The 27,307-nt window shown below is 46.0% G+C and overlaps 1 protein-coding gene across 2 annotated transcripts; it reads right to left on the reverse strand.

Moving 5' to 3' along the window:
- Positions 1–5,835: 5,835 nt before the first annotated feature.
- On the reverse strand, positions 5,836–14,019 carry Pcare (photoreceptor cilium actin regulator). Of its 2 annotated transcripts, none has more exons than XM_050162942.1 (2): positions 10,382–14,019; positions 5,836–6,025 (listed from the first exon to the last, which is right to left on the reverse strand). In XM_050162942.1, exons 1-2 carry the CDS (start codon positions 14,017–14,019, stop codon positions 5,836–5,838), a joined length of 3,828 nt encoding a protein of 1,275 aa, XP_050018899.1. The 2 variants fall into 2 exon arrangements, with proteins under 2 accessions (XP_050018899.1, XP_050018898.1); XM_050162941.1 differs by having other exon boundaries at positions 5,836–6,031.
- Positions 14,020–27,307: the final 13,288 nt, after the last annotated feature.

A 27,307-nucleotide genomic window follows, 5' to 3' on the forward strand; every position in this document is an offset into this window, starting at 1 on the left:
CCCCCCCCCCCCCCCCGTGTCTCCAATTCTCCTCTATTCTTGGTTCTTTTTACCCCAGTTGGCTATGAATGAAGTCCTGCCGGCGCCATTACAACCGAGGTCCGATGCTGGTTGAAATACCAAGACTGCCAAGGTGTTTGGGACACCAGCATTTAGACCCCTGGCTGTCGGATCAGTAGAACGTCACTGTCCCCTGATGCCGGGCCCACCCATGATCCTTGAACTGACTTTCTGAAGTCCACGGGTGTAACCACGCCTGTAGAATCCGAGCTCCTCCATAAAATTGAATTAGAGAGCGGAGTGAGTTAACTGTTTGCGCCTCCTCTTGTGCAAGGCATCTTTAATTACATTTCATAAAAATGTCTGGATGGATTGATGGGACTTTATTTAAACTTTAGGCAGGCACGGGAAGGAAACGATAGCGCAATATACCATGTTCTGTTACTACAGGTTCAGAACTCATTTACTTTATGGTGGTTCAACAAAATCCTTGATGTGGGGCTACTTAAAAATATATTACCTTTGAAAAGATCTGCTTTGGAAGACGGAGTGGGTGCTTGGCAGCCTGTAAGCGGTCGACCAGATGATCAATTGACAAGCATGTCAACATGCATCATTCACTGTACCAGCTCCCCTGGTACATGCAAAACACTGGTTTATTTTAGACCAAGAATACATTTCTCAAAACTCCTTTCATTCACACTGTAGGATTTATAAATTGAGCCTCGCCGAGCATAAGCTCTTTGCAATGAAGGGGCAAATCTCTTTGGTCTGTCTGCCATGCATTTCTATCAGTTTGGAATAGTTGAGGATCTGAACTGGGCACGTGACATGTGGAAGGAAAATAGATACAGCTTCTAGTAAACAACAGCACAGCCCATAGAGATGTTATATTTCATTGTGAGGATTGTATTTATACTTGCAAAAAAGCTATTACTGCTCTGCTAGAATAATATTTGCACCATTTTTCCCACCTTCGTGAATGCTTTGATGGAAATAAAAGATTGTGTTTCCCCCCTGGGGAAGATCTGTTTGCTATGCTACTAAATGTGTTGGGTGAAAGTCGTGCTGATCCCTCCCTCCTTACATCTCTGAGGGATGGAGGGGGAATGTTGTGTGTGCACCCACAGAAAAGAGTTGGTCCAAAGAAGAATAGGGTGTGATGTACCCCATGGAGACACCCCCTTGTCTAGTGTAAGAATGACAGATAAAAATAATGTTCCTGTTAGTTTATAATTCTACTATGGAAAAGTACACTTCTGAGTGCTTGCTTGGTGGGTTGGGCCCATTGGTGTAATTACTAAGTAAGTAAACAAAAAACTGTGTCTTCCTCTTGAGCGAAAGAAGTGGATTTGTCCCAGCAAGGGCACGACTCTTTGACAGAGTGGACAAGCATAGATAAAAGGATCTGAGAACCTGTGAGATTGACCTTGCCCTTCATGGCTACCAGGAATTTATTTGCTATGGTAGAATGGTAGACATGGATTTTGGGGAGGGCCTGGTCTCCAGGAGGGATAGCTGAGTTGATACTATAAGCCTGGCAGCTTGAAATGGGTTTAATTTTTTTGTACAGAGTTTAACTCATGGGTTACTTAGGTGATGTTTGTATGATGACCAAGTCTTAACTTCTTGCAACCCATCTGCTCTGGTGTCAGCAAAACACTGCCTGACCTTTGAACTTCATTGCCTCTCCTGCTCCCAGCTCCTTAGTATTGGCAACTCTCTCCTGTAACATGGAGGGCTTGCTTTAAAAAAAAAAAAAAAGAGGGGGAAGTGGTGTGGGAGAATTGTCTGTATTCTGTCAATCATGTTTTAAATAAATGCTGATTGGCCAGGCAAGAAGTATAGGCAGGTCAACTAGACAGGAAGTAGAGGCAGGGTGATGAGAACAGGAGTATTCTGGGAAGAAGGAAGCTCTACCCCCAGTCCTGCCCAGATCACGGAAGAAGCAAGATGTGATCTACCCTGCTGCAAAAGGTACCAAGCCATGTGGCTAACATAGATCAGGATAATGGGTTAATATAAGTTGTAAGAGCTAATACAAAGCCTGAGCTAATGGGCCAATCAGTTTATCACTAATATAGACTCTCTATGTGATTTTTCTTTGGTGGCTTACTGGCTGTGGGAACTGGGCAGGACAGAAACCCAGACAAGCATGGTCCTCATGCTACACTCTCCTGACATGCTCTGGTAGAGAAGGTGGCTTAGAAGTCCCATAGCCTGTGGGTCACTGAACCACATCAACATATTGTCATTGCTTCCTGGTCCTAGTGGCAGTTGGAGCCTCTCATGTAGGGACATATGGCAAGTCATCAAGGCTCTCAGGGCACAAGGATGTCCTGTAGAGGGGTAAGAAAGTGCCATCCATGACTGATGGCAGGAACAGAAGCTGCTGTCCCCTGGCTTTGCTACCTGCAGCATAGCATGGTGTGTGTGTGTGTGTGCGCGCGTGTGTGCGTGCGCGCGTGTGATTGGGGGAGGCAGCCTTACTCTCTGGAAGGCCCCTAGCATGCACTTTCATGGGCACAGCAGGAGTTCCTACCTGGCTCTTCCAGAAAGTTGTCTGGGGTGCTGACCCTCTATGATACAGCATGTCGCCTGGTTTCAGGCTGCTCACATCTAGCTCTCATCACTGCCGTGGGACATTCAGTGACTAATGAAGGGACATTCAGTGACAAATGAACTTCTACAGTTGGGCTGTTTGATGAGGGAGGCCTGAGTTGGTAATCTGCCTTCCCCAGGACTATCAGGTTTGCCTTTACATTTGGGCTTCCAAAGCTATGATCTTTAAACATCCTCTTGTATTATACCCACAAGTACCCCAATGTACAAAAGCAAGAGGTCCACAGGCTCATGAATCAGCACTAGAGAAACCAGAATTGTTAAACACCCAGGCCTTTTTCTTCAATGGAAAAAATCCATTAAAAAATGCTGGTTGGAGTCAGTGTTGTTTGCTGACCTGGTGATCTTGGGCTAGTGTTTGGAGCCAGCCTTCTCCCAAATCCCCCCAAATCCTGTGCACCGTTTCTCAGTCAATAGGATCCATTCTGATGCTTATTGAGAACCCTTTCTCTCTAGGCCCAGACTCCTGAGCAATGTTTCTCAGTCAACAGAACCCATTCTAGTAGAGAAGTTCACAAGGGGCTTTGCTAAAGAACGTACTTTGCAAAGGAGTTTTGATGTAGCCACACCTAAAGCTTTGTTGTGATAATTGTCATGAGGGAAAGTTTGTTCAAAGTTTTACTGTAAAAAATAATTCACTTGGCATCAGACTTCAAAGTTTGACCAAGCGTTGGTTGACTAACCAGCTGGTTGAGCGGAACCAGATTTCTTTCTTACACCATCTGGATCATTTTCTTGCCAGCCGTGATGCTTACAGAGACCACCACACCCCAGTTTCATTCAGAATGTGTCTATGCAATCCCAGTAGTCGGAGCTCTGCCTTGTTTCATAAGATCCCCAGGTATCTTCCTCTAAACCAGTGTTTCTCAACCTTCCTAAGGCTGCTACCCTTTCATATCTCCTGATGTGGTGAATCCCAACCATCAAAGTATTTCATTGTTATCTCGTAAGCGTAATTCTGTTACTGTTAGTAATCATAGTGTAAATATCGGATATGCAGGATATCTGATATATGACCTCTAAAGGGGTTGCAACCCCCAGGTTGAGAATCACTTCTTTAGGTCCTTAACCATGGTGCCTACAGTGACTCACATATGGGTAAACTTTCAGAGGCTACCAACATTTTTGCTTCTGCTTGCTCAGAGGTGTTTCGCTTCCTCAGCCCTGCCTTTGTGTTTCCCAAGCTGCCCTCCCAACCACTTAGGGTGGTACCCAAATGGAAGACAACACACTCTAGGCTCATCCCAGAACTACACCTGTGGCTCAGGTACTGCCCTGGTGTCAACACAGCCCCACGAGCAAACACGAGTCAGTAGCCCTGCATAACAGGGGTGAGCACGGTGCCTCCGGGTGATTTCATCAACGGTGCTTCAGGGGGGTCCTTGAAGCCCTGCCACTCTCGTTTTAAAACACATGACAGGTCAGGTGAGATTCACGTAGTCAGACTCACAAGCCTGATCCTGGGGAGGGAGAAGTAGGAGGGAGGCGGAGGCTCCAGGACCCAGTATAACATGTGCTTGAGCCCACGATCTATTTTAACAAAAAAGGATTTGAGGTCTGTAATTTTCTCAAACTGAAAAACCTCAGCTTGGAGGCAGATCTGGGAAGTTGAGCCTGCTTAGCTGTACCCGTGGGTGAGAATTCTTGTCTTTTGACAACCCACTGAGCAGGCATTGAATCACCCAATCACTGCAAATTCTTTTCTAAATAGAAAGTACTCCACAGCTCCGGATGGAAAAATTCCAGGGTTTGCAGCAAGTATCTGGCTTATTGGAAGAAGTAGGGTTTTTGGCAGGAGTGGTTCTCCTTGGCTTTACTTCCAGCACCAACAGAACTTCTCTGCAGATGACCTAGGAATAAACTTGGCAAGAATCTTGGGGGTGGGGAGGTCTGTGAGAATGCCTCATACCCTCCCTATCTCTGGGCTCGGGCCCCTACCCAGCTCAAAGAACAGGCCTCTTGTTTGGGAGGCTCAGTTGTGTTTGCTCAGACCCAGAGTGTGTGGGTGTTTAGCTCAGCCAGAGAATTTGATACACACTGAGGCCAAACGTCTCAGTGCCACAAGTGGGCATGAACAGGAGAAGCAAGGTGTGGGTGGGAGGGGATGGATGTTCTAACCTGCCTCATTTTCCAGTGTCAGGAGCAATTTGCTTCTAAACAAAGCTTTTAGTGAAGACTTCAATGCTGTGTTGTTGAAACAAACCACGTGTAATTGGTTTCCCTGCTAACATATGGGACACAATAAGCCTGACAAAAGCGTCTTCGTGGAGGAGAGTTGATCCTGGCGTCAAAGGTCGAGGGGTGCAGTCTATCATGGGGTGGTAGGAACTGGAGGTCGCTCGCTGGTCACATTGCATCCGCAGTCAGGGAGCAGGAAGAAATGAATGCTGGTCGTTAGTTTTCTTCCTCTTTTCTGAGGTTCAGGATCTGAACCCCTCAACCCCCATGGAAAGGTGCCAACCATAGTAGGGCGGGGCTTCCTACCTCATCGAACTCAACCTAGAAAATCACTCACAGACGTGAGCAAAAGCTTGTCTCTTCAGTGGTTCTGGATTCTGTCAAGTTGACAACGTTAACCATCATGCCACTTAACCTTAAGACAAATAAAAAAATTAGCTTGTCCTCCTGTTTGTATGACTTCTTATGCTGTAGGCAGGTTCAGTGACAGATTAACCAAAGGCAATGGAGTTTAATGAAGAATGCAGAGTCCAAGGCCACCCACATTGTACCTGTTTGTGCTTTGTTCTTCTCATTTGTCTGAGCTCCAGCAAGAGCCTTGGTTGCGGGGCAGTGCCCTCCTGGGGTCGCTTCCCCACAACTTTGGTTTTCTTATCCAGGGGCTACCACTTCACTCATGGTTGTGGTTTAAATGGTGTCATCACCACTGGTTATCACGTGGCCCTCTAAGAACGAATATATTTTCCCTCTAATTAAGGCCAGCTCTTGAAAAGATAAAGGGTATTATTGTAGGCTCTAAGGTTTTCATTAACATTTAAACTTCAGGCAAAGCAGGATCTCTGCTGCGAAGTGAATCCAATTGTTGCTGAAGACTTTGCAGCCCACTAGGCAGAGCATCTTCAAGGTCTTTCCAAGACACTGCAGTTCGAGTCGGTTCGCCCACCATCCATGGAGCAGTGCAAACACCTCACGACTGTTTCACATGTCCTAGCGTCACCGGCATCGGTGTGTCACGTGCCAGGCCACTTCTTTCTGCTAGTGTTGTGACTCTGGCTGGGCTCTGTCCTGGTTGCGGCTGATACGAGCTTCTGGCTGCAGCCCATGACCCAGCACACAGAGCTCCAAAGGAGATGCCCACTTGGTGCCGCTGCCCTGCAATTCTGGGGCACAGGAATTAATCCAAGGTGGGGGCTCTTGCTTGGGGCTCTCCTCACTGCTGCTGCTGCTGCCACTGCCAGGAGAAAGTACAGTGACAGATCAGACACTCCTCTGCTCTTCCTTCTCGCTCCTTCCCTGTTCCCCACTCCCCTCTGTCTCCCCTCCCCTCCCCCTGCCTTTCCATTTCACACTTGTCAGGCTAGATTATCCTTTTTGTGTTCCTGGTCTAGCTAGATGTGGAGGGAACCAGCTCCCAGCACTTCCCAGCAGGTTCATTCATGCTCTTTCCTCTATGCCTAGATTCCTGCAGCTCTCTGAACAGGCCTGGGGGAATTGGGCCCTTATTTAGTTTAATTTTGTTTTTCTAATGCATTTCTTGTTTAATAAAGAGCTAGGCTTAGTTGCTTGAATTAAAAACAACAGTAAAAGCAAGGGGAAAAAAATCATCTCGTCTTTGTACAATTGTCATTCTTTTCCTGAATAGAATCAAAGAGGAACCACTTGGCCCAGTCTTGCCCAGTGTTTGGTTAGACTAGAGCTTCCCAGTGCTGGGTGCCATGCCTAAGGGCCGCGAAAGGAGGAGGAACCCTCACAGACCGCCGATTCTAACTGGCTACGCATTGAGAGAATGGGACGTGGCTGTGACAAAGGGTGGAACAAGCCTAGGTAGACAGGACGAACTCTGAAAGCCACCCAGGGCTGGCTGCTGGCAGGCTGGCCACAGGATTGCTTAGGGAAGGCTGGTGTCTGGCTGCCTGATCTGAAATCTTGGCTCTTGTTCTTGCCATCTGTGTGCCTTGCTGCATGTCAACCAGTTCCACTGAGTCTGAATTTTTTTCCTTTGTAAACTGAAAATCAGAATAAGACCTAGATGGCGAGGATTCACAGGTACCAGTACTGGGTGAAATGGAAAACTGTGTGCACAGTTCCCATGTAGATGCTCAGAGGATGATGGGAATCTGTCTCTGTGGTGCTGTGTTATACGAAGTTGTACCCAGGAGGGATTCTAGGGATCAACTATTGTACAGTCGTTGGGTACCTGAGGCTCAGAGAACTGGGCCTTGGCTAGAGCTCTTGGTCACTTCAAAAGCAGGACAAGAGCCCTGCCTCCCACCTGCATAGCCCATATGGCCCTTCATTCTGCTCATGACAGCACGCTCTTGCCCTTTATAATGAAGTATGCTTGCTCTGCACGTGGGATGTCAAACCAGTGAACAAGCGTGTGTTTGGATATGAGCAAGGCCAAGGTGGGAAGCGAAGAGGACGCACAGAGCGGCACACATGCGTATGTTTGTGGATCAAGGCGCCCACTGTGCCTTAGAGCCAGTGATGGTCTTAGGCTGCTATGGGGCTCTACCTTAGGTGTTCAGGGTCTACAGCTCACTGCTGCCTCCTCTCTTTGTTTCTCCTGAGACCCCGAGGGACTAGGAAGCACACACGGGTTGTGTTTTATCCATGCCCTAGTCTTTGTTCCTGGCTGGCAGAAGGGAAAGGAGACCGTGCTGCTCTGTGAAGGTTGATCTGGTGGCATGAAAATTGGATCTAAATTCTTTCTCAGCTCCACCTGAGTTCCATTATTTGCGAAAAGCCGAGGCCAGGTGCCTGCTAATTTTACAGGCTATCGCTCTGCGGTTGAGGTTCTCTCCCTTCCTGGAACTGTTAGGGAGACAGACTGGCCACCTGCTGCCCTGCTGGCCTTTGGGCAGCCTGAGCCAAGCACCTCATGGGACTTGCACAATGCTCCTCTCTTACCAATCGGGACCAGGCAGTGATGAGAAGAATTGGTTCTCAAACTGTGGGCCACGACCGCTTTGGGCAAGCCTCTATCTCCTAAAATATTTACATACAGTTCATAACAGTAGCAAAGATACAGTTATGAAGTAGCAGGGAAAATAATTTTATGATTGAGGGTCACCACAGCATGAACCGTGTTAAAGGGTCTCAGCATCAGGGAGGTTGAGAAGCGCTGGGGTAGAGGCTTCTGGGGTGTTTAAAAGACTCCAATATCTGATGCTAGAGATGGGTTTTCACCTGGGGATTCTGCATACACACAAAGAATCAAAGGTCAGTGGCCGAGTTTCCTGGGGATGCTGCCAAGGCCTGCTCCCAATCCCCAGGTACCCAAGAACAGGAGGATACAGACATCATCCTTTTCCCACAAAACAGCTTGTGCCTAGAGTGGAGGAATGGAAATGAAGTCAGAGACAACTCCAGGGCATTTTAGTCTGCCTGCTATAAGACACATGGGTGTGACTTCGCGTATCCCCGCATGCCCCTGCTTTGGAAGCACTATCTGGTTCTCCAGCGCTTGTCGTGTGGTCTTGGTGAAACCATGCTTAACCCCCTGGTATGGGTCTTTGATATGCAGAATGGCAGAAATTTATACTTGTGCCCTGTATGTACAGAGGCAAAGACTCAGGGCTCTTACTGCGGATGGGCTTCAGCTTCCACATGCTAAAGGCACACCTTGGTGTAGGGTGGTTGGTGGGAGACAGGCATTACCCCTTCGCGTTTTCAGACTTTGGAATGACTTCAGGGTGTAGCCACACCCAAAGGGAGGGGAATGGGGGCAAGTGGTAAGTGATTCAACTTGACCTTGAACAGACTCTGCTTTCAAGTTACAAGTATGCCTCCTTGCCTTACACAAATCTCTCTCTCTCTCTCTCTCTCTCTCTCTCTCTCTCTCTCTCTCTCTCTCTCACACACACACACACACACACACACATTTGAGATTCAGAACGTAAAACAGTCTTCTAGGCTGCCCTGTTTGGAGGAGAAGCCTGGGCATTATTTTCTTCTTGAGCAGTTTTATGCCCCGGCTGCTTTAAAATGTTGGTGTTTTTAAATAGTGCCTCTTTATTGTCCCTGTTCTCTCAAGCTCTTCTCCTGAAGGGCACAGTTTAGAAATCTAATAACAGAGTAGGTAGTGTTTATCGAGGTTCTTAGCTGAAAGCCAGAGTGCTTGCCATGTAGAAAGTGCATTTTAGATTTAAGAAAAGGGCAGTGTGACGTTAAGATTCTCTCAAAAGTAATCAATATTTCATTTCTTTCAAGTGGCTAGGGAAGGTTACAGAACTATTACAATGCACAACTTTCCCTAGATACTATCTTTACTTAAAACTGACTGCTGAATACTTTGTAAAAAAAAATTTACCATTTATGCCTGGACACATCGTGAGGCCCGTGATGCACATCACCCCGGCGACCGTGAGTACTGCAGACGGAGCCAGCGCTGCTGTCGGGGCTTTGTCTTATCTTACATCAGTCGTCCTTAGAGTGTTTCTCTAATAGACCTTGGGTTGACACGTCCCCCACACCCACCCCTGGGTATTCTGTTAAACAACCAATCAAGAAGAGGAGCCCTTTCTGTGCCCATGGGATGGTTCTGCTATCTCCCAGACCCCTTGGCTGTGTGCTCAAACTGCCTGCAAGCTGGGCCCATAGCATGGATCAACTTGTCTCTGCTGATACAGGCATGCTAGGCTTTCAGTCTTCTCGTGGGCAGGAAGGGCAGCTCATGCTCTGGATGCTCGTGCTCGTGAACACCCTCATCCTACAGACGTTGGAAACTGGTGGAGAAGTGGAGCCAAGGCCTCAGGGCTCTGGGAAGTCCACTCCACTATTTCTCTGCCTGTTTTCAGGACCACCTGTTTTTAAGATGGGGTCTATGGACCCCCTAGGTATCTCAGTGACATTTCTGGGGGGTGTTACAATTTTCATCGTAATTTGAAGGTCCACACTCTTAGGAATGTGGGGAGAGTTTTGAATCCATGGATTCACAGTATGGCCTATAGAAGCAGAGTTGAGAGTCCAGCTGTCAGAATAAACCAGTTGATACCAACAAGTCTGCAAAATGCAAGATGGCAATACTCTCATCAAATCTCTCTCTCTCTCTCTCTCTCTCTCTCTCTCTCTCTCTCTTTCCCTCCCTCTCTTCCTCCTGTAATCCCAAAACTCAGATGGCTGAGGCAGAAGGATTGTGCATTTAATGCCAGCCCCATCTCAAAACAACAACAACACACTTTTTTTGTGTGTGAATATGGAATGGGCATATTCTTTGTAAATATTAAAATATTTCTCAGTTTAAACTTATGATAAAAAATAGTAGTTGTAACTCACATATGTAAAAACTATTGGGTTCTCAAAATTTTTGAGAGTTTAAAGGGATCTGGTACCTGATGGTTAGAGACCTTCTGTGGGAAGAGAGAACAGACTCTGGCTTCTGGGCTCAGACAGGCAGTGAGCTAGCCACTGGGGCAGGGCTGAAAACGCAGTTGTTCATGGTCAAGGGGAGACCTGGCCAATGCATCTCATCTCTTTTTTTCCCCACTGTGTCTGCCTTTGGAACAGTTTGAAAAACACTACCCTAGACAGTACAAAGAGCCCACCCTGGCTGCTTGGGTGGTGGCCAGGCATCTCTTACCTGCTTTGGCAAGGATGGGACTCCCAAGAGCAGCCGGGCAGCTGAAGAGGGTGAGCCTGCTGGCGCTGGCGTTCTGAAGATGTCCTTCTGACGAAAGGCAAGGGGTTGAGAGTGCTCAGAGTTGTTCTCTTCTGCGGATCTGCCCTCAGTCGTGACCCTGAGCTGCCCCTCCAGCCTCCTGTTGGGGCCCTGTTGGGGTCTCCAGGTTCTGGTAGCGTCCTTGGAAGGGATAGTGAGAATGACGATTTAGCTTCAAACTGAGAGGAGGCAGATGGGCAGAATATAAAACACTTGTTCCTGGGTGTTTTAGTCATAGTGGCTTCACCATCCTCAAAGTGACTCTTCTCCTTGGAGCCCTGAGAGGCAGACGCTGAGGGAGATGATGAGGAGGCAGAGGAAGAAGTGTTTGTTTCTGTCTGATGGACAGGTGGGCTCTCCTGGGCTTGGTTAAGCTGCAGGTATCCACATGGTGGGGAAGTTGACTTCTTTATGGCTGGTGGGCTCAGTGTCCTGGGGCTCAGAGGTGGGCTAGGGGAGCTGAGAACCGCAGGGAGGCCTGGCTGGGACAATCCACGAGAGGAGGGGAGGCTCTGGAGCCTCCTGTCCCCTGGGGATGCCCTCTGTGCTCTCGTGGGAGAGGTTTTCCTGATCCCTGGAGGGCTTCTCTCTGGACCCTTCCTGGATGCTTCTGGAGAGTGTGGACCTTGTGAAGAGCAGGCCAGGCTTGGTTCCCAGGTCTTGCTTTGCCCAGATGTGGGGTTAGGGTGGTGCCAAGGGTTTGCCTTCTGGCCACGTTCAGAGAGCCTCGCAGCGTCCTCCTCTGGTACCTGAATCTGAGCTCCATCCTCTGCCTCTGGGCTTGAGCTCACTGCTTGCTGGGAGTTCAGGCCCAAGGTCAGCTTTCTGGAATTGCCCACATTCCTGATGATCCCTGGCCCAGTGCTGTGCAGCCTTAGGGAGCTGCCAGTGCTTTTGCTAGGGAGCAAGTCCATGGGGCTCATGGAGGCTCTCAGCTTGGGGGAAGCCCATGTTTTCCTTGGTGGGCCAGCTTCTTGAAGCCCTGGTACCAGGGTCTCGTCCACTGGGCTCCGTGCTGGCTGACTGCTCTCGGGGTGCTCCAGAGCAGTGAATGACTTGTCCATTAGGATTTCCAGAGGAGGTGGGGGGAGGTTCTCTAGGTCTTCCTCCACTTCCCAGCTGCTGTCCTCACTATTGGATGCCTCTGCTGTAGGAAGGGAGGGAAAGGGGGGAAAGGGTGCAGAAGGCCTCCAGCCCATGCTCACCCTGAGAGGTTCTCTGCCTGCTGCTGGAGAAATTTGGGGCTTAGCATAGAGAGGGGCTAGCCCCCTGTATATAGGAAATCTGGGAGGGATGGCAGGGACCCCCCACTTTCTGAGGCCGGGGCTTGACCCCAAGTTCCTGGAGTCCCTTGGCATCCTCAGACTTTCATTGGGACTGAAGGCCTCAATGAGCTTCTTCACTGACGTCCTGGTGGGACAGTCCCTGATGTCCCCTTCAGTGTCCCTGGGAATCCCACTGTTCTTCTCACCACAAAAGATGGCATTTGGCAGCCTTCCAGCCTTCTTCTGGCAGGGCTGCTCACGGTCGGAGAGGTGACCACCTCTTTGGAAGATGCTCTTGTCTTGATTGGGCAGAATGCTGAAGTTTTTGGTGAGGGAGGCCTTGAACTTGCTGATGGTACTGCCGGGACTTACCCTGCAGTTGGAAGGGGGCCACAGCACTGACGTCCTGGATTGCAGAAGTTGTTCCCTGTTCTGCCCCTGCCGTGTACCACCCAGGGCATAGAATACCTCCAGCCTCCTACTGAGGTCTGTCTGAACCCTCTTCAGCTCCTGGAGGGTGGGGTCTTCCACGTGGCTCTTAAGACTTCCCTCTGATTGTGACCTCCTTTGTCTCTCAGGGGCCCTCCTGCTGCCACAGGCTGTGTTAGGTCTTGGAGGGACTATTGTTGTCCCCTCCTCCTCCTCCTCATCCCAGTCCTGGGGTCTGGAAGGCACAGGGACAAACTTGATCCTTTCACTGATGGCTTCTTTCATCTTCAGAATCATTTCCTGAGCCTGGGGGCTCCTCAGCTTCCTGGAATATGGCTGAAACAGGCTATCCCGGGTGGGAGGTGAGGACCGTGGTCTTGGAGGTGATGCTTTCTGTTGCTCAGCATGCAGATCCGTGCTGCAAACTTCATCTTCCTCCTCCAGGCTGCTGTCCTCATCTTCGCTCAGGGATGGAGCGTCCACCAACCCAGAACTCCGAGAAAAATGTGTTTGCACCGGGGTCTCAAACCCGAGGGAATTCCGCAGAAGGCTTTTGGCAGCCTCTGGAGGCCTGGAGGTGATTGGTTCTGAGCTCGTGCTGGAGGCACGAGAGTGCTTGGCTTTATCCTGTGCCGCAGGCTGAACCTTCGCTATCCTAGGCTTCGACAGGGGACAGTCTTGGTGTCTGTCTGAACCTGTCCAACATGGACCTTTCTGCCAGGCATGCCCTGCCACCCTGACTTCCACTTGGGGTGCAGTCCCTGGCTTCCCTTCGCCAGGCTCTGCTGCCAAGTCCCAGCTGGTTTGTTTGCCCAGCTTCTCCATGGATTGCACAGACTCATTGTCGGCACCGATGCCACTGTCCTCAGAGCACAAGGGTGGACCCGGCAGCCCAGGGTCGCTGTGGCCAGTGGTCAGGCTCTCTAGTTGTCCCAGGGCCCTTAGGAGGCCTTCGTCTATACCTCTCTGGGTGCTCAGTTTACCCTTCAGGTGGCTAGCCGCAGTGCTGAGACAGCCGCTGGAGCTCTCCAGCAAGGTCCCAGTGAGCTCAGCCACTGTGCTGTGGACCACCTGCAGCTTGTTGACTGTGTACTGCAGCAATTGTTGCAGGAGGTCTGGCTGTTCCCAGGGCTCACCTGTCCTGGATGGCCAGGCCAGATCCCCTCTAACTTCCTGGAGGAGCACTTCTCCATCTTTGGAGATTTCTCCCAGGAGCTGGCTGACCTCCTGGAAACACAGCAGCAGGAAGCTGAGCATGGGTTGTAACAGCTCCCGGGTGTGGCTGGCCTGCTGGACGAGATGCAGAATCGCCTCGTATCTGGAGAGGCTAGCGTGCAGATAGGCATATGTGTGCTGGTGGGCCTTTACCAGGGGCTCGGGGAAGTCCACTCGGCCTTTTGACTCAGGAATAGTTTGGTAGCAATGGCACCTTGGTTTGTTGTCCCATTTTGAGGTCTCCTGGGGCATGTTTTCCTCACTCTCTCGCCAAGCAGAATCTGTTCCTTGTATTCCGAGGGAGCCATCTGTCCTGAATGACATGTCCGCAGCTGTGCGGCTTTGTGGAATGTTCAGCTGGAATCTTTGACTTTCTGGAGTCGGTCCTTCCATATCTTCTGTGAGCTGACAAAGACCTTCAGCCATGGTTTGGGGCTTCTTGGAACTTGCTGACTCCTCTGCTGGCCTCTGTCCCAGGTGCGGTTCCCAACCAGGGTCACAGGAGGTGGAACTTTGAACCAGCAAAGGGATGGGACATTTTTGCCTGCCCCTCTGACCTTCTGGCAAAATTGCTTTGGGCTTCTTAAAAAACTGAAAGCCACTCTTGGCCACGCTGTTGACAAGGACACTGTGTGATGGCATGCACCCCATTGTTTCAGCTTCTCCCCATCTTCTCCCTTCGCAGTCTTTGGAGAATCCTCGGGACTGGGGACAGAAGTCTCCCTGGCTAGTCTAGCCAGGCAACGCCAGTCCAAACTGAGTCCATGGTACACACTCCTAGACTTGGATCCCGTGCCACGATGAAGAGGAAGACTTGCCGTAGTCCTAAGTTTTGCAGCTTCTGCTGTTAGTGAGCAGCGGGACAGTTCTGACGGGCCCCAGGCTCACGGATTATGGACCTGTGTTTTGCTCCTGCCCTGACAGATGTGGATGGCGAGTGGAGCTCTAAGCTTATTAGGGTAATCATGCCCCAGCCAGTCAGCACTGGGAGTGTTCTAATATAGAACTTCTCAGCATTTACTATCTTGGGAAGCAGATTATTTTTGCACGTGCTCATACTTTAATTCTGTTCCGATGCCTGCCATAGGAAACCTAGAGAAATGAGCCATAATTGCGAAAGGCTCGGCAAGACGTTGTGGGACGGAAATGAGGGCTTGCTGATTACAAACCCTGGAAAAGTCATGCCCTTCACTGTTTAATAAGGGCAAAGCAGCTAAGGGTTCAGTTTGCTCCTATCAGGAAGACCCAAATGCTGGGCCCAGTGGTGCATGCCTGAAATTCTGCCATTCAGGAGGCTGAGGCAGGAGGGTTGCTAGTCTGGTTACACAGTGAGTTCCAAGCTAGCCTGGGCTATAGAGTAAAATGCTGTCTTAAAAAACAAAAGCAAAGCAAGAAAAAACCAAAAATACCAGGATAAGCAAGAAAAGCGACAATAGAAAAATGGAGTCAGAACCTGGGCAGTGGTAGCACAAACCTTTAATCCCAGGATCTGGGAGGCAGAGGCAGGCAGAAATCTGAGTTTAAGGCCAGCCTGGTCTACAGAGTGAGTTCCAGGACAGCCAGGGCTGCACAGAGAAACCAAGTCTTGGAAAACAAATGAAAAGGAGCCTGGAGGAGGAAGGCAGGGAAAGTCAACATCATACAAGCTCATGCCTTGTCATTAGAACCTGTAGTGGCTCAGGGCCGTGCTCCTCTGAGAAGAGACTTTCTGTTGAATTGCCTTATAGGAAAACAAGCAAATCCTTGACAGTGGAGTTATTTGTTCCTAAGAACATAATTTTAACACATAACATAGTCTTTCCCACTCCTTCCCACTATGTAGCCCTGGCTGGCTTGGATCTTGCTATGTGGATCAGGCTGGCCATGAACTCACAGAGATTCCCTGCTTCTGCCTCCTGAGTACTGGGATTAAAAGTTTGTATCAGCTCTAATTCCTTGCTGTTGGGGAAGTCTAGAGCAGATATGTCTAATCTGCCGTCTAACATGAAATAGGAAATGTACTTAAAACATTATTATTATTATCTTGATTGCACAGTTCACAGGTGTGAACTTTGTGGATGACAGCATCATGTTGTAATGTCAAAATGTTCTAGAAAATAAGGCTTGGCAAAGGGAGATATGGGTTGACTTGGGGGAAACTATTATTATTATTAATGTTTTATTTTTGGAGACAGGCCTTACTGTGTAGCTCAGGCTGGCTTTGGGCTTTCCATAGTCCTGTCTTAGTCTTCTGGATAGATGAGAATTACAGTATACAACTTTGCAGGTTGAGTTGGGGGAACGTCAGAAAACTATTTAACTCTACTAAGGAAGAGGATTTTTTTTGTTTTGTTTTAATAAAGATAGGGCCATTCTATGTGGCTAGGGCTAGCTTGAAACACACAACCCTCCTGCCCCAGCCTCCTGAGTGCTGGGATTATAAGTGTGTTCCACCCTGCTTGGCTGAAGCCATCTTTAAAGTGGAGACAATGGTACTTGATCCGCTGGGTTCTTATGGGGTGTAATCGATCAATGGTCTAATAACCACTCAACTCACTTTATTACTCTCCCAAAGCCCATGCTAGACCACTTATAATAGGAAAAGTCCCCTGGAAACTAATGGTTTATCAAGGCCTAATGTTTTCTGAAAGTTTTGAAAGAGCTGCCAACAGCGTATTCTGAGCCCTCTGGATCCACATCCGTCTTGTTTTGACCCCCTTCCCCCATCCCTATCTACATGGAAAGGTCCTATGCTGGGTACCTGGCTGGTTCTCTGAGGCTTCACACTGACGTTTCTCTCCTTCTACACATAATGGTTCCATCTTTCTGCAGAGGGCTACTATTTAACCATTTCTCATTTTTGGATGACTAGTTCGTTGTCAGTTTTAACTTTTTATAATAGAACAAGAACATTCACGTTGGGCATCCCCTGAGGGTGCTGAGACTGGAGTTGGCATTCCCACCTCCATCATTTTTGCTTAACTGAGCTCTGGGCAGCCCGGGAAACCTTTGGAACAGAATGGACAGCTAAGCCACCTCCCTTGCTTGGAACAAGCGGAAGCCTGGCTCCTGGGGCTCTGTGCAGAGCCTCATGCCCAGCACAGCTGGAGCCCCAGAGTGCATCATTAGCCAAGTTCCCAGGTCTGTTGATTTGAAGCAGAGCTCAAGGGAAGCCGGGCTGAAGCAGTGCCTGGGGGTGAGCTATGTTAGGCAGTGAGATGTTTTATTTGTTACCTTCCTGGGCTGGTGGGTAAACACGGACTCTGCGTGGAGGCATCCTTTACACGCTGGATCTCACAACGAATGAGAAAGCTCATCTGCAGAATGCTTCATGCAATTTGTGCTCCTTTTGGGACTGGAGGGTCCCACATGAATTAGCTGTGTATGAGCCTTTGATCTAAATGACGGAAAGTGTTTCTAAACCAATGACTAGAATCACAGTATTTGCCCGAAGTTCAGTTGTCAGCACTGCAGACCTCCCAGGCTGGGTTTCTCGCCGCATACAAATTGTTCAGAAAGCTGCGCATTTGTTGCCATTCATTTTGCATTAAGACCAACTTTTACTTTTCTTCATCCTTAAAGGGGTTGTTTCACATGCTTAAAACAAAACAACACAAACCTCTTAGCAGTGAGAAAGGGAAATACTGCTACTTTGGATAAAACTCACATTTTAACACATGCCCTTTGGCTCATCAGTTCTAAGAAAAAAAATTTCATGAGTATTGGATGCATGTGTCCACAGATAAATCAGTATGAGAATATTCATAGTAACCATATCCATAATATTCTGAAATTGGAGACCATATAATTGTCTGTCAACAGGGAAGGATAAGTTTTATATTTGTGCAAAATGGAACACCACTCATCAATAAAAGGAGAAAGTAAACAAAATATATGTTACATGGATAAATTTAAAAATGATCGTGATGATGTGGTGGGCGTAGTGGATCACACTTGTAGTCCTGGGTACTCAGGAGGCTAATGGAGAAAATCTTATTAATTCTCACCTGCCTCAAAAGGAAAAACATGTCAATTGTGTTGGCACATGCCTTTAATCCCAGCACTGGATTTAATCTGTGAGTTCAAGGCCAGCCTGGTCTACAGAGTAAGTTCCAGGTTAGTCAAGGCTACATAGTGAGACCGTGTCTCCAAAATCAAAACATAAACCAGCTCCCCTCCAAATCCTTAGCCAGGTATGGTGTTACAGGTCTCTAAAACCACGACTTGGGCTACTGAGTCAGGAGAATTACTGAGTTCATGGTGAGTTGGGCTGCGGAGTGAGTTCAAGACCAGCCTGGGATGCATGCTGACATCTTGTCTCAAAACAGAGCAAAACAAAACATAAAAAAGAATGAGTGAAAGATGCCAGGTGTTGAAGGGTACACATGGAAAGAGTTCGTGTATATGGTCAAGAGCAGGAAAAACTAACCTATGATTATTGATCAGGAGAATGGTTTCTCTAGTCCAAACTATGGGCTGACTGTGGACACGGAGAATTTCCTAGGATAGTGGAAACAGTTTATGTCTTGATCTGCGTGGTGGTTTTCTAGGGATATGTATCCTCGAGTTATACAGCACTGTTGTCCACTTCACCAACACTACACATACATTCCTAGTTACAGCACAGCCTTGTATACTTTGCTTTGTGTCAGAGAGAGTTCTCACTATGGCGCTGCTGATTTGGATAAGGGTCCCTGCTTTCATTGGCTGTTGTTATACAAGCACTCTAAAACAACAAATACTATCTCATGTTCTGTCCTTATTGTGTGGATCTCTCCATAGAGCTGCTTGAATGTTCTTAAAATATGGCAGTCAGCTTTCCCAAAGAGCAGAGAAGAGACCACCATGCAGCCTTCATAAGGTCATTTTACTTTCTCCATATTGTACTCCTAACAAGACATTAGGCACAATCACACTCAAGAGGAAAGGTAAGCTCTACCTTCAAGGGGTCACTAAAAATGAGGTCATAGGTCAAACTATGAAATCCAAAACAGACTCATATAAATGTGAAGAATTTTCTCTGCATGTATTTTACAACCTAGTTTTTCTTCTACCATGTCATTGGTTTATATTCATATTGTTCAATATACTTGACTTTTTTTTTTTCAGTACCAAGGGCCATACCTAGGTCCTCCTCACAGATATTAGGCACACACCACACCACATCCCTGGCATTTTTTTTTCTTTTTGAGGCAGAGTCTTGCTACATGAGTCAGGCTTGTATTTTATTTCTGCCTCAGTCACCCAGGTAGCTGGGATTACAGGTGTCTGTCATATGCTGGCTACAGCATTTTTAACTGCTAAAATAATCATTGAATTGAAGGCTATTTTCTCTCTCTAGACTAGTATTGAACACTCAGGTTAGATCTATGATGAATAATGCTGACACATTCTTGGGTGTAAATCTTTGCCCGCATCTGTAACCATTTTCTCAGAAAAAAAATAGGCTATTAACGTGCTAAAGTTCATGTAGATACCAAATAAACATTTGAAGAAACTCACGGAGTTATTTTTTTAGGACAGTTTTAGAACAAAAGAGCAGAATTCCTGTGAACCCCCACTTCCATGTTCCATTTCTCCTGCTATGAATGTCTCACTTTACTATGGTACTTTTGTTACAATTAAGGAATCACTAACAATACATACTTGTTAAAGCAAGTCACTGCCAAGCCCCATCCCTTATTGCTCAGACTTAGAGTTTACCATGGTCTCCTTTTGTCCTGAGTTCCCATCTCTGGGCACATTACATTTGATAGTCATGTCTCTTTAGATTCCACTTGGAGGTAAAGTTTCTCAGAGGTCCTCTGGTTTTGGTGACCTTGACAATTTCGAGCGGTACCAGTCAGACATATTGCAGGTGATGTTGTCTTTTATTTGATGTGTTCTCCCATGACTAGATGGGGTCACGGGTTTGGAGAGGATGCCTACAGAGATAATGTGCCAGGTTCATTCCACCACGCAGTCTGTCAATCTGATTTGTGACCCTGGACGATGAACTTGTTCACCTGGTTGCAGTGAGGCAGTTTCTAGAGGATGCTTCCCTAGAATTATTTGTCCCTCCTCCATTTGCACTGTTTGGGAATAAGTCACTCTGTGCAGCCACCTAGAGGGAGGGGGGAGTTACTCTCCCCCTGGGGTAAACACTTCTAAAGAGGTTGCTGTAGTTTGTGACCTGACTTTCCAGAAAGACGACGCCAGTTTTGAATCCTGGCACCAGTGTGAAAACATCCGTATTTCTGCAAGCTTGCTGGCTTTTGTTATTCGTCTTCACATAAAGTCTCTGTGGATTCAAGAGAGGAATTGCATCTCGTTCTAGCTTATATTTAAAAATGTGTTTTGTTCACCATTTACTTACTTGCTTTCAAAAATCACCTGTACATTTCCTTCGTTCACTAAGAGAATGACGTGTTCATGTTCATGAATCTTCACGATATTGTGCTGGGGAGGTAGGTAGAGGTGGCTCAGCAGGTAGAGGGCCTCACTGCCAAGCCTGATGACTCGAGTTTCATCCCAGGATTCACATGGTGGAAGGAGAGACTAGACTCCTGTACATTGTCATCCGACCCCCACGTACAGTGCTGAGACCACACGTATGCACACACACAAATTAAGTACAATAAAGTTTAAAAAATAATACTCATATTCCTAGCAGTTTATTATTATTTATTAACTAGTATTATTAGTTTTAAAGTTTGTCTTGCCTTTAAACATTATTATATAGTGCAGTTAGCATTTTATGTAATTGATCTGTCTTTTCCCTTTGTAATTTCTTTCTTCATTGTTATTTTACAGCATATATGTGTCTATACATGTATGTATATGTATGTACAGGTGCACATGCATGTGCAGCTCTAGGTACATGTCTACCCATGCCTGCAAAGGTCAGAGGTCAATGGTACCTGTCTTTCTCAATCACTCTCCACCTCATACTTTTGAGAAGGTGGAGCTCACTGATTTGACTAGCTTGCCAGGAGCCCTGTGGTCCTCTTGTTTTGCCTTTCCAGTTTGGGAGTACAGGTGTGTGCTGCCATGCTCAACTTTTATGTAGGCACCGGGGATCAAACTCAGATCTTCTTGTTTATATAGCAAACACTCTTCTGACTGAGCCACTTTCCCAGATTAAATTTTTACTTTGTGAACTATTCAAATCTGCTTATATTGAAACAACCATTCTTTTAAAAAGTTGAGCCATGGCATAAGTGGCCCTGGTTTGATGGATTTGAACCTTGTTGCACAAATAGGAAACAATGGATATATTTCAGGATGGATAACTCTACATTATAGTCCCTTAGATACTTAGGGGATTCTTTAGTATTTTAAGGAATCTCAAAATGGAAACGAACTGGATGACATATGATAAGTTCTTGGGCTAAAAATAATAAAATGATGAACTAATAGTAGAATTGACCGCGTGTCAGCACTGGAGATGTAAGGATAAATGGTAGGGAGGGGAGAGCTGAGCTTGTGAAGTCAAGAGATTGGCTTTTCTTTGAATTAGTTTATGGTATGTTATAAAGCACCATAGTTGAGTGTGGTGGTTTGAATTAAAATGGCCCCCACAGGCCCATTGGGAATGGCACTATTAGGTGTGGCCTTGTTGGAGGAGGTGTGGCCTTGTTGGAGGAAGCTCAAGGCAGGCCCAGGGTCATTCTCTTTCTGTTGCCTGCTGATTGGCTCCTTCTCCAGCACCATGTCTATCTGTGTGCTGCCAAGCTTCCTGCCATGATGATAATGGACTAGATCTCTGAGCTTGTAAGCCAGTACCAATGAAATGCATCCCTTTAGAAGAGCTGCCATACGAATGGTGTCTCTTCTTAGCAACAGAAACCCTAACTAAGACATTGGGGCAATACCAACCACTTTCAGGTTGTACTACAGTGCTATAGTAATAAAACCAGTGTGATATTGGCACAAAAACAGATTCGTTGATCATTGGAGTTGAACTGGAGACCAAGACATAAATCCACACACCTGATAAAGAAGCCAGAAGGAATAAAGACAGCAGCTTCAACAAATGGTGTTGGTCTAGCTGTATGTTGGCATGTAGAAGAATGCGAATAGATTCATACTTATCGCCCTGACAAAACTCAACTCCAAATGGATCAAAGACCTCAACATAAAGCCAGGAATAATGAACCTGATAGGAGAGGAAGTGGAGAATAGCCTTGAGCTAATTAGCACAGGCGAAGACTTTCTTACCAGGATACAACAGCACAGGCACTAAGATCAATAATTAATAAATGGAACCTCATAAAACTGAGTTTCTGTAAGATGAAGGGCACTGTCATTCACACAACGTGGCAGCCTACAGAATGGGAAAAGAGTATTATCAACATCACATCTGACAGAGGGTTAATATCCAAAATGTATAAAGAACTAAAAAAAGAAAAACCCTAGATATCAGGAAAACAAACAATTTATTTATTTATTTAATAAATAAATATACGGATACATAATATTATCCGTTATAAAAAAAACAGATACAGATCTAAACAGAAAATTCTCAATAGAGGAGACTCAACTGACAGAGAAACACTTAAGAATGCTCAACATCCTTAGCCCTCAGGGAAATGCAAATCAAAACTTCTTTAGATTTTGTCTTATACCTATCAAAATGGCCAGATCAATAAACAAGTGACAGGTCATGCTGACAAGGGTGTGAAGTAAGGGGAACACTCATCCATTGCTGGTGTGAGTGCTAACTTGTACACAGCCACTATGGAAAGCTGGGTTATTCAGAAAGGATTGTCTCATCTTTAGTCAAGTTCAGCAGTCATTTCTCTGTGGGTCTACATGTCCAGTTCATCAGGCAGTCCAGGCAAGAGCAGCTTCTTGCTCAAATGGCTAACAAACTCCATAAGAAGCCTCTTTGATGCCCATTTTCCTCTTAAAATAGATTGGTGTTGCCAGGAGCATCTGTGTCTCATTGTCATGAAAAGTCCTAAGTTCTTAAACATTTTTATGCCATATTCTGTAGCCTTTAAAAGGTTTGAAGAATGCCTATCCATCTGAAATACTTATCTGTCCATCTAGAAAATCTAACTAACCTGACTACAAGCTTGACTGTTATAGATGACTCTATTAACCTATATTTCTTGATTATACATTACATTTTTAAGTGAGCTGCACAATCACAATACCTTAATCAAGAGCAGAAATATACATATAACAAAACTGACCTTAAATTTGTATCAATAAACCAAGATACATACCAATGCAAATCTGTATAGCATATCCCGCTTTAAATATAAACAAACATTTATAAACAATATTTGGTAATGTGGGCGTAGTTCTCTCTAAACTGCTTCCTGTTTTTTGTTGGGCAAAGAAATTTTTGGGGATATTCATGGTGACCTTTCTGGGGGGTCTTGGTGCATTAAGCCATATTAGTCTGGAAATAATCTACAGGTTCTCATCCTCTGTGGAAACAAAGAAGAACCTCTTTTACAAAGCAACTTATCCTTAGACTCAAATTTTGAAGTCAAGAAATCTTTAAAATATCTTTGCTGGTTTAGCTTAGCAGCCCATGCAATGAAATGTTTCTCTGTACTTAGCTCCTTCACAATCAAAAAATTCAAAGTAAACGTAATAATATACATAATCCAGACTCTCTGTGTATATTTCATTTTCATGTAGCTTATTATTTTTTTACTCATTTAATCTATGACTGTCTGTACTGTCTCTTTTTTATCTTTTATTTTTTAACATTTATTTATTTATTATGTATATAATATTCTGTTTGTGTGTATGCCTGCAGGCCAGAAGAGGGCACCAGATCTCATTACAGATGGTTGTGAGCCACCATGTGGTTGCTGGGAATTGAACTCAGGACCTTTGGAAGAGCAGTCAGTGCTCTTAACTGCTGAGCCATTTCTACTGTCTCTTTAAAGACTTTACTTTTTAAAAAAATACCATCTACTTCTTTTTATAACTGTGTATAGTCTTTTTCTTCTCTCTCCCAAGTCTATGTACATTTATCCAACACTGTTACCCATTTAGAGGTCTTTTCCATCTGAATTTGTCTTTATTGTGTAGTTACAATTATTTTCTGACCAGGAATGCTTATTAAAATGCTATGTGCTTTTTAAAAACTTAAGCTGCAGCATTACTAGGGTATATACGGCCCTACCTGCTTGCTCTGCCCAGCCCAGCATGGCAGAGCTGTTTGCTGCCTCTGAGAGCCATGCTCACAGCCCCATTTTTAGGCACACAGGAGGTCTATGTTTCCACTAAGCAGCTTGTAACATGCTGCTTACAAACCTCAGTTTATAAATGCTCAGCCTCCTGAGAGAGCCAGAGGTCATGCTGGCAGCACAGCCCAGAAAGCTGGCATTTCAAAGCTGCATGGCTTTTTTTCTGGTACCACTGAGTCAGGAAAACCTCTCTTAAAGGAGCCATGCTTCTGCTTGCTTCTAGCAAACAGAGCCCACCCAAGAAAGTGCTGCTACCAAACCATGCTTAACTGTTCTTTTGTGTGTATAGAATTCCTTTTCAAGCTCTCTCAGGTTTTAAGTGGATTTTAGTTGGTCAATTGGTACCAATTTTTTTGTGGCAGAGGGCTGCTTGGTTGTTTGTATGTGGTTTTACTATGTTAAAGTTAAAACCTTCCTTTTTACTTAAACAGAAAAGGGAAAATGATATGGGATTCCCCTCTGTATGCCGTGACTACCATTGGTTAGTAAAGAAACTAGTTTGGCCTGATAGAGTAGGTAGGTGGGGAAAACTAAACTGAATGTTAGGAGAAAGGAGGCAAGTCAGAGAGAAGTCAGGTAGCCCCACTGGAGGCAGACTGCACTCTGGAGTAAGGCGGGGATGTCTGAAAGGAGCCAGTATTATACAGAATATCAGAGCCTGGGGAAGTGTTGGAGGGAAGCCACAGGGCCCCATGTGAGCAGGGCTTCTTTATGTCCCATGTCTGAACTCACCTGAAAGTAAAGAGTGTGATGCTTAGGAGGAAACAGTCTATCAAGCTTTGGACAGGACCGTCCTTTGTTGTGTGGACAAGGCAGGGTAGGAATGGTGCCTCTGTGTGAAATAATGGAAAGACCTCCAGCCTCTGCTGCCTCGGTCTCCCACAGGTCCAAGCAGCATAGGAGGGCACTGTGATGTTCCAAAGCAGTGGTCCTCAGCCTGTAGGTCACACCCCTTTGGGGATTAATTATCAGATGTCTACATTCATAACAATGGCAAAATTATAGTTATGAAGTAGCAATGAAATAATTTTATGGTTGGAGGTCACCACAACATGAGAAACTATACTAAAGGGTCAAAAAATTAGGATGGTTGGGAACCACTTTTCTAAAGACTTCCATGCAAAAAAAAATTTCTTTAGAGCAATAAATAGCATGAATAAGTCAGTCTAGAATGAGATACGAGAGCCAGGAGGACACAAGGGCACTCAGGACAGAGAAGTCATGGTACATGAGTCACCTAGGTCCAGGTATCTCATTTTTCTAATTTTTTTTTTTTTTACAAAAAGTATACTTATAGCTGACTCTATTATCTCTTAAGACTTTAGTTTTGATCCTCCACAAATTCAGCAGGTTTAGTAGCAGATACCGTTCCTATCAAGTCCTGATGTATAATATAAACCCTCAGCACGTGTATTGACTTCACAAACCTCTTATCACCCTTGAGTCTTTTCATTGTCTGTATATATTCATTATACATGTGCTGGGTCTCATGAAGATGATGCATTTGGATTTCAAGTTCATTAAAGCCCAGGCTGACCTGAAACTAGCAGTGATCCTCCTGCCTCTTCCTCCTAAGCAAAACACCTGACACCTGTGATATCCCCAGATGCAGACAGCACAAATTCACACAAAGAAGGGGACCCATTATACAAGACCCCTGGAACTTAGATTGAATTCCAGAGAAGGGGAAAAAAAAGAGAGAGAATTTCCAACCTAATTGTGAGTGAATTATAAACTTGAATTGACTAAGACATGACTGTATTTGAATGAGTTTATCTGAAAGTAGCTAGATTAAATTTTCTCTGCTTTGAGGCAGAACAGAGGCTCAGGGAAGAAATTACAGTCAATTACAGGAAAATAGAGAAAATTACATTTTTGCACACTCAAGTCAGTAGCTGTGAAATTTGTGTTGGCTCCAATAATTACAGGCAGCCAGGTGTCAGTAAAATCTCAAGAACAGACCGAAAGGCCATTGTGGGCAGTTTTTTCAAGTTATCGCCTGATCTGTGCCGTAACTGAGGAGGTCAGTGAGCTGTCATCACTAGACGTCACGGTGAAGTGAATTCGAACTCCGGTTGCACATCTTCCCTACACCTCAGAGAGCAGTCAGGTCTCAGGAGGCAGAGAAAGCTTATTCTTCCAGAGTTTTCAGACCCTGGTCCAGATTATAGCCTATGACTAGCAAGAAGAAAACAGGAAGCTGTGGGTGGTGTTGGAATCCTGCAAACTCCACACCTCTTCCCACCACCACCAAGACCCAGAGGAGCGTGGAGGAGAGAGAGCTTGGATATAAATTCTCTCATCTTCCAGTCCTGGTCTCTGTGGTTTTGCTGCAGACCCCCTTGGGAGATCATAGCTCCTGCAAGGTGGCCTTCCTTCTCCACTCATTCACGTGTCATTTGGTCTTGCTCCTGGACTCTTGCTCTGTATGCTTTTAGTTCAGGGTAGAAACGCACTATTAGTCAGTCAGTGGTGGCGCACGCCTTTAATTCCAGCACTTGGGAAGCAGAGGCAGGCAGATCTTTGAGGTAGAGGCCAGCCTTGGCTACAGAGAGAGAGTTCCAGAACAGCCAGGGTGGTTACAGAGAGAAACCCTGTCTCAAAAAACAAAACAAACAAAAATCAAAAATCAAAAAAAAAAAAAAAACAGGAAAAAGGAAACTCACTATTAAACTCCCCTTCCTCTTGGGGAGGCTCCAGAGGCTTTGTCCACCATCCTGAAAACCCTGCCTTTTGTAAATTCTCCTCACTTCACTGTTGTCTACTGTGGTGTCCTGGCCGATGTTTTGGGGACGGTTGTAGGACATCCCACGCTGTCTGCATGGATGAGGGGTGGTGTACAATACTGATGGAATGAAAGATTCTCTTAGGCAGACAAATCTAAAGCCCTATATGAGAAGGGCTGTCAAGTCTTGATGAGCCTGCTCTAGTAAAAGTTCTGCTGTGGATCCAAGTCTATCAACTCTCAGATCCTTCATTATAAACAATAATTCCTACAGATGCGAAAAATGACAATCAATAAAAGTTCACAGTGATCAGCAATGACTCCTAAGCTGAGCGCTTATGTTGAATTGACAAGAGATGAGAATTCGTCTTTGGATAGGAAGAGGGAAGGTGGGGGCAGCTTGCCATGTCGAGCCTCTGTTCTCTTATAGCCAGTGGTATTATTTCACTAGAAACTGTGATCCCTCCAGTTCCTAGACAATAGTTTCCCATTTGCAGAAAATTCCAGAAGCTTGAAGGCCTCCACGACCTTGATATACAAGATAGAGGGACATTGCCTTAATTTTTAACATTCTACTTTTCATTAGCTGAACACTTTGGTCTGAAAATAACAAACATACCATCCTGATAACTGGAAGAGGCTTTAGTGGGGGGCACTTGGTAGGTAGCATCCTTCTAGATACCACACAGCAACAACTGGGTGGAAAAGGCTGTTGGTTAAGTGTGCTGAGCGTGTGCCTCTGCTGTGTGTTGGGTTTACCTCCACAGTACCCATCCTGGGAAAGCCATGCAGGCGATTTTCATCTGAAAAGCAGTCTTTATCTCTCCAGAGACTTGCCATAACTTGCGAACCCTGGGCCTGGCTGGGGCGGGAGTGATGTCATTCTGAAGCTGATCTGTTTGCTGGAAAGATGCCCAACAAAGACTCAGCAACATCCATTTCCCGGCCCTGTCCCCAAGAGCACACCAGAAGGGAGCAGCTTCAAAACATTGGGGTGCCCTTTTTCTCTTATTAATCAAAGGAAGTCCTCCAGCCTTGTCTT

The sequence above is a fragment of the Alexandromys fortis genome, unplaced genomic scaffold (assembly GCF_014885135.2).
Source record: "Alexandromys fortis isolate MF-2015 unplaced genomic scaffold, M_Fortis_MF-2015_v1.1 scaffold_148, whole genome shotgun sequence".
Taxonomy (NCBI): domain Eukaryota; kingdom Metazoa; phylum Chordata; class Mammalia; order Rodentia; family Cricetidae; genus Alexandromys; species Alexandromys fortis.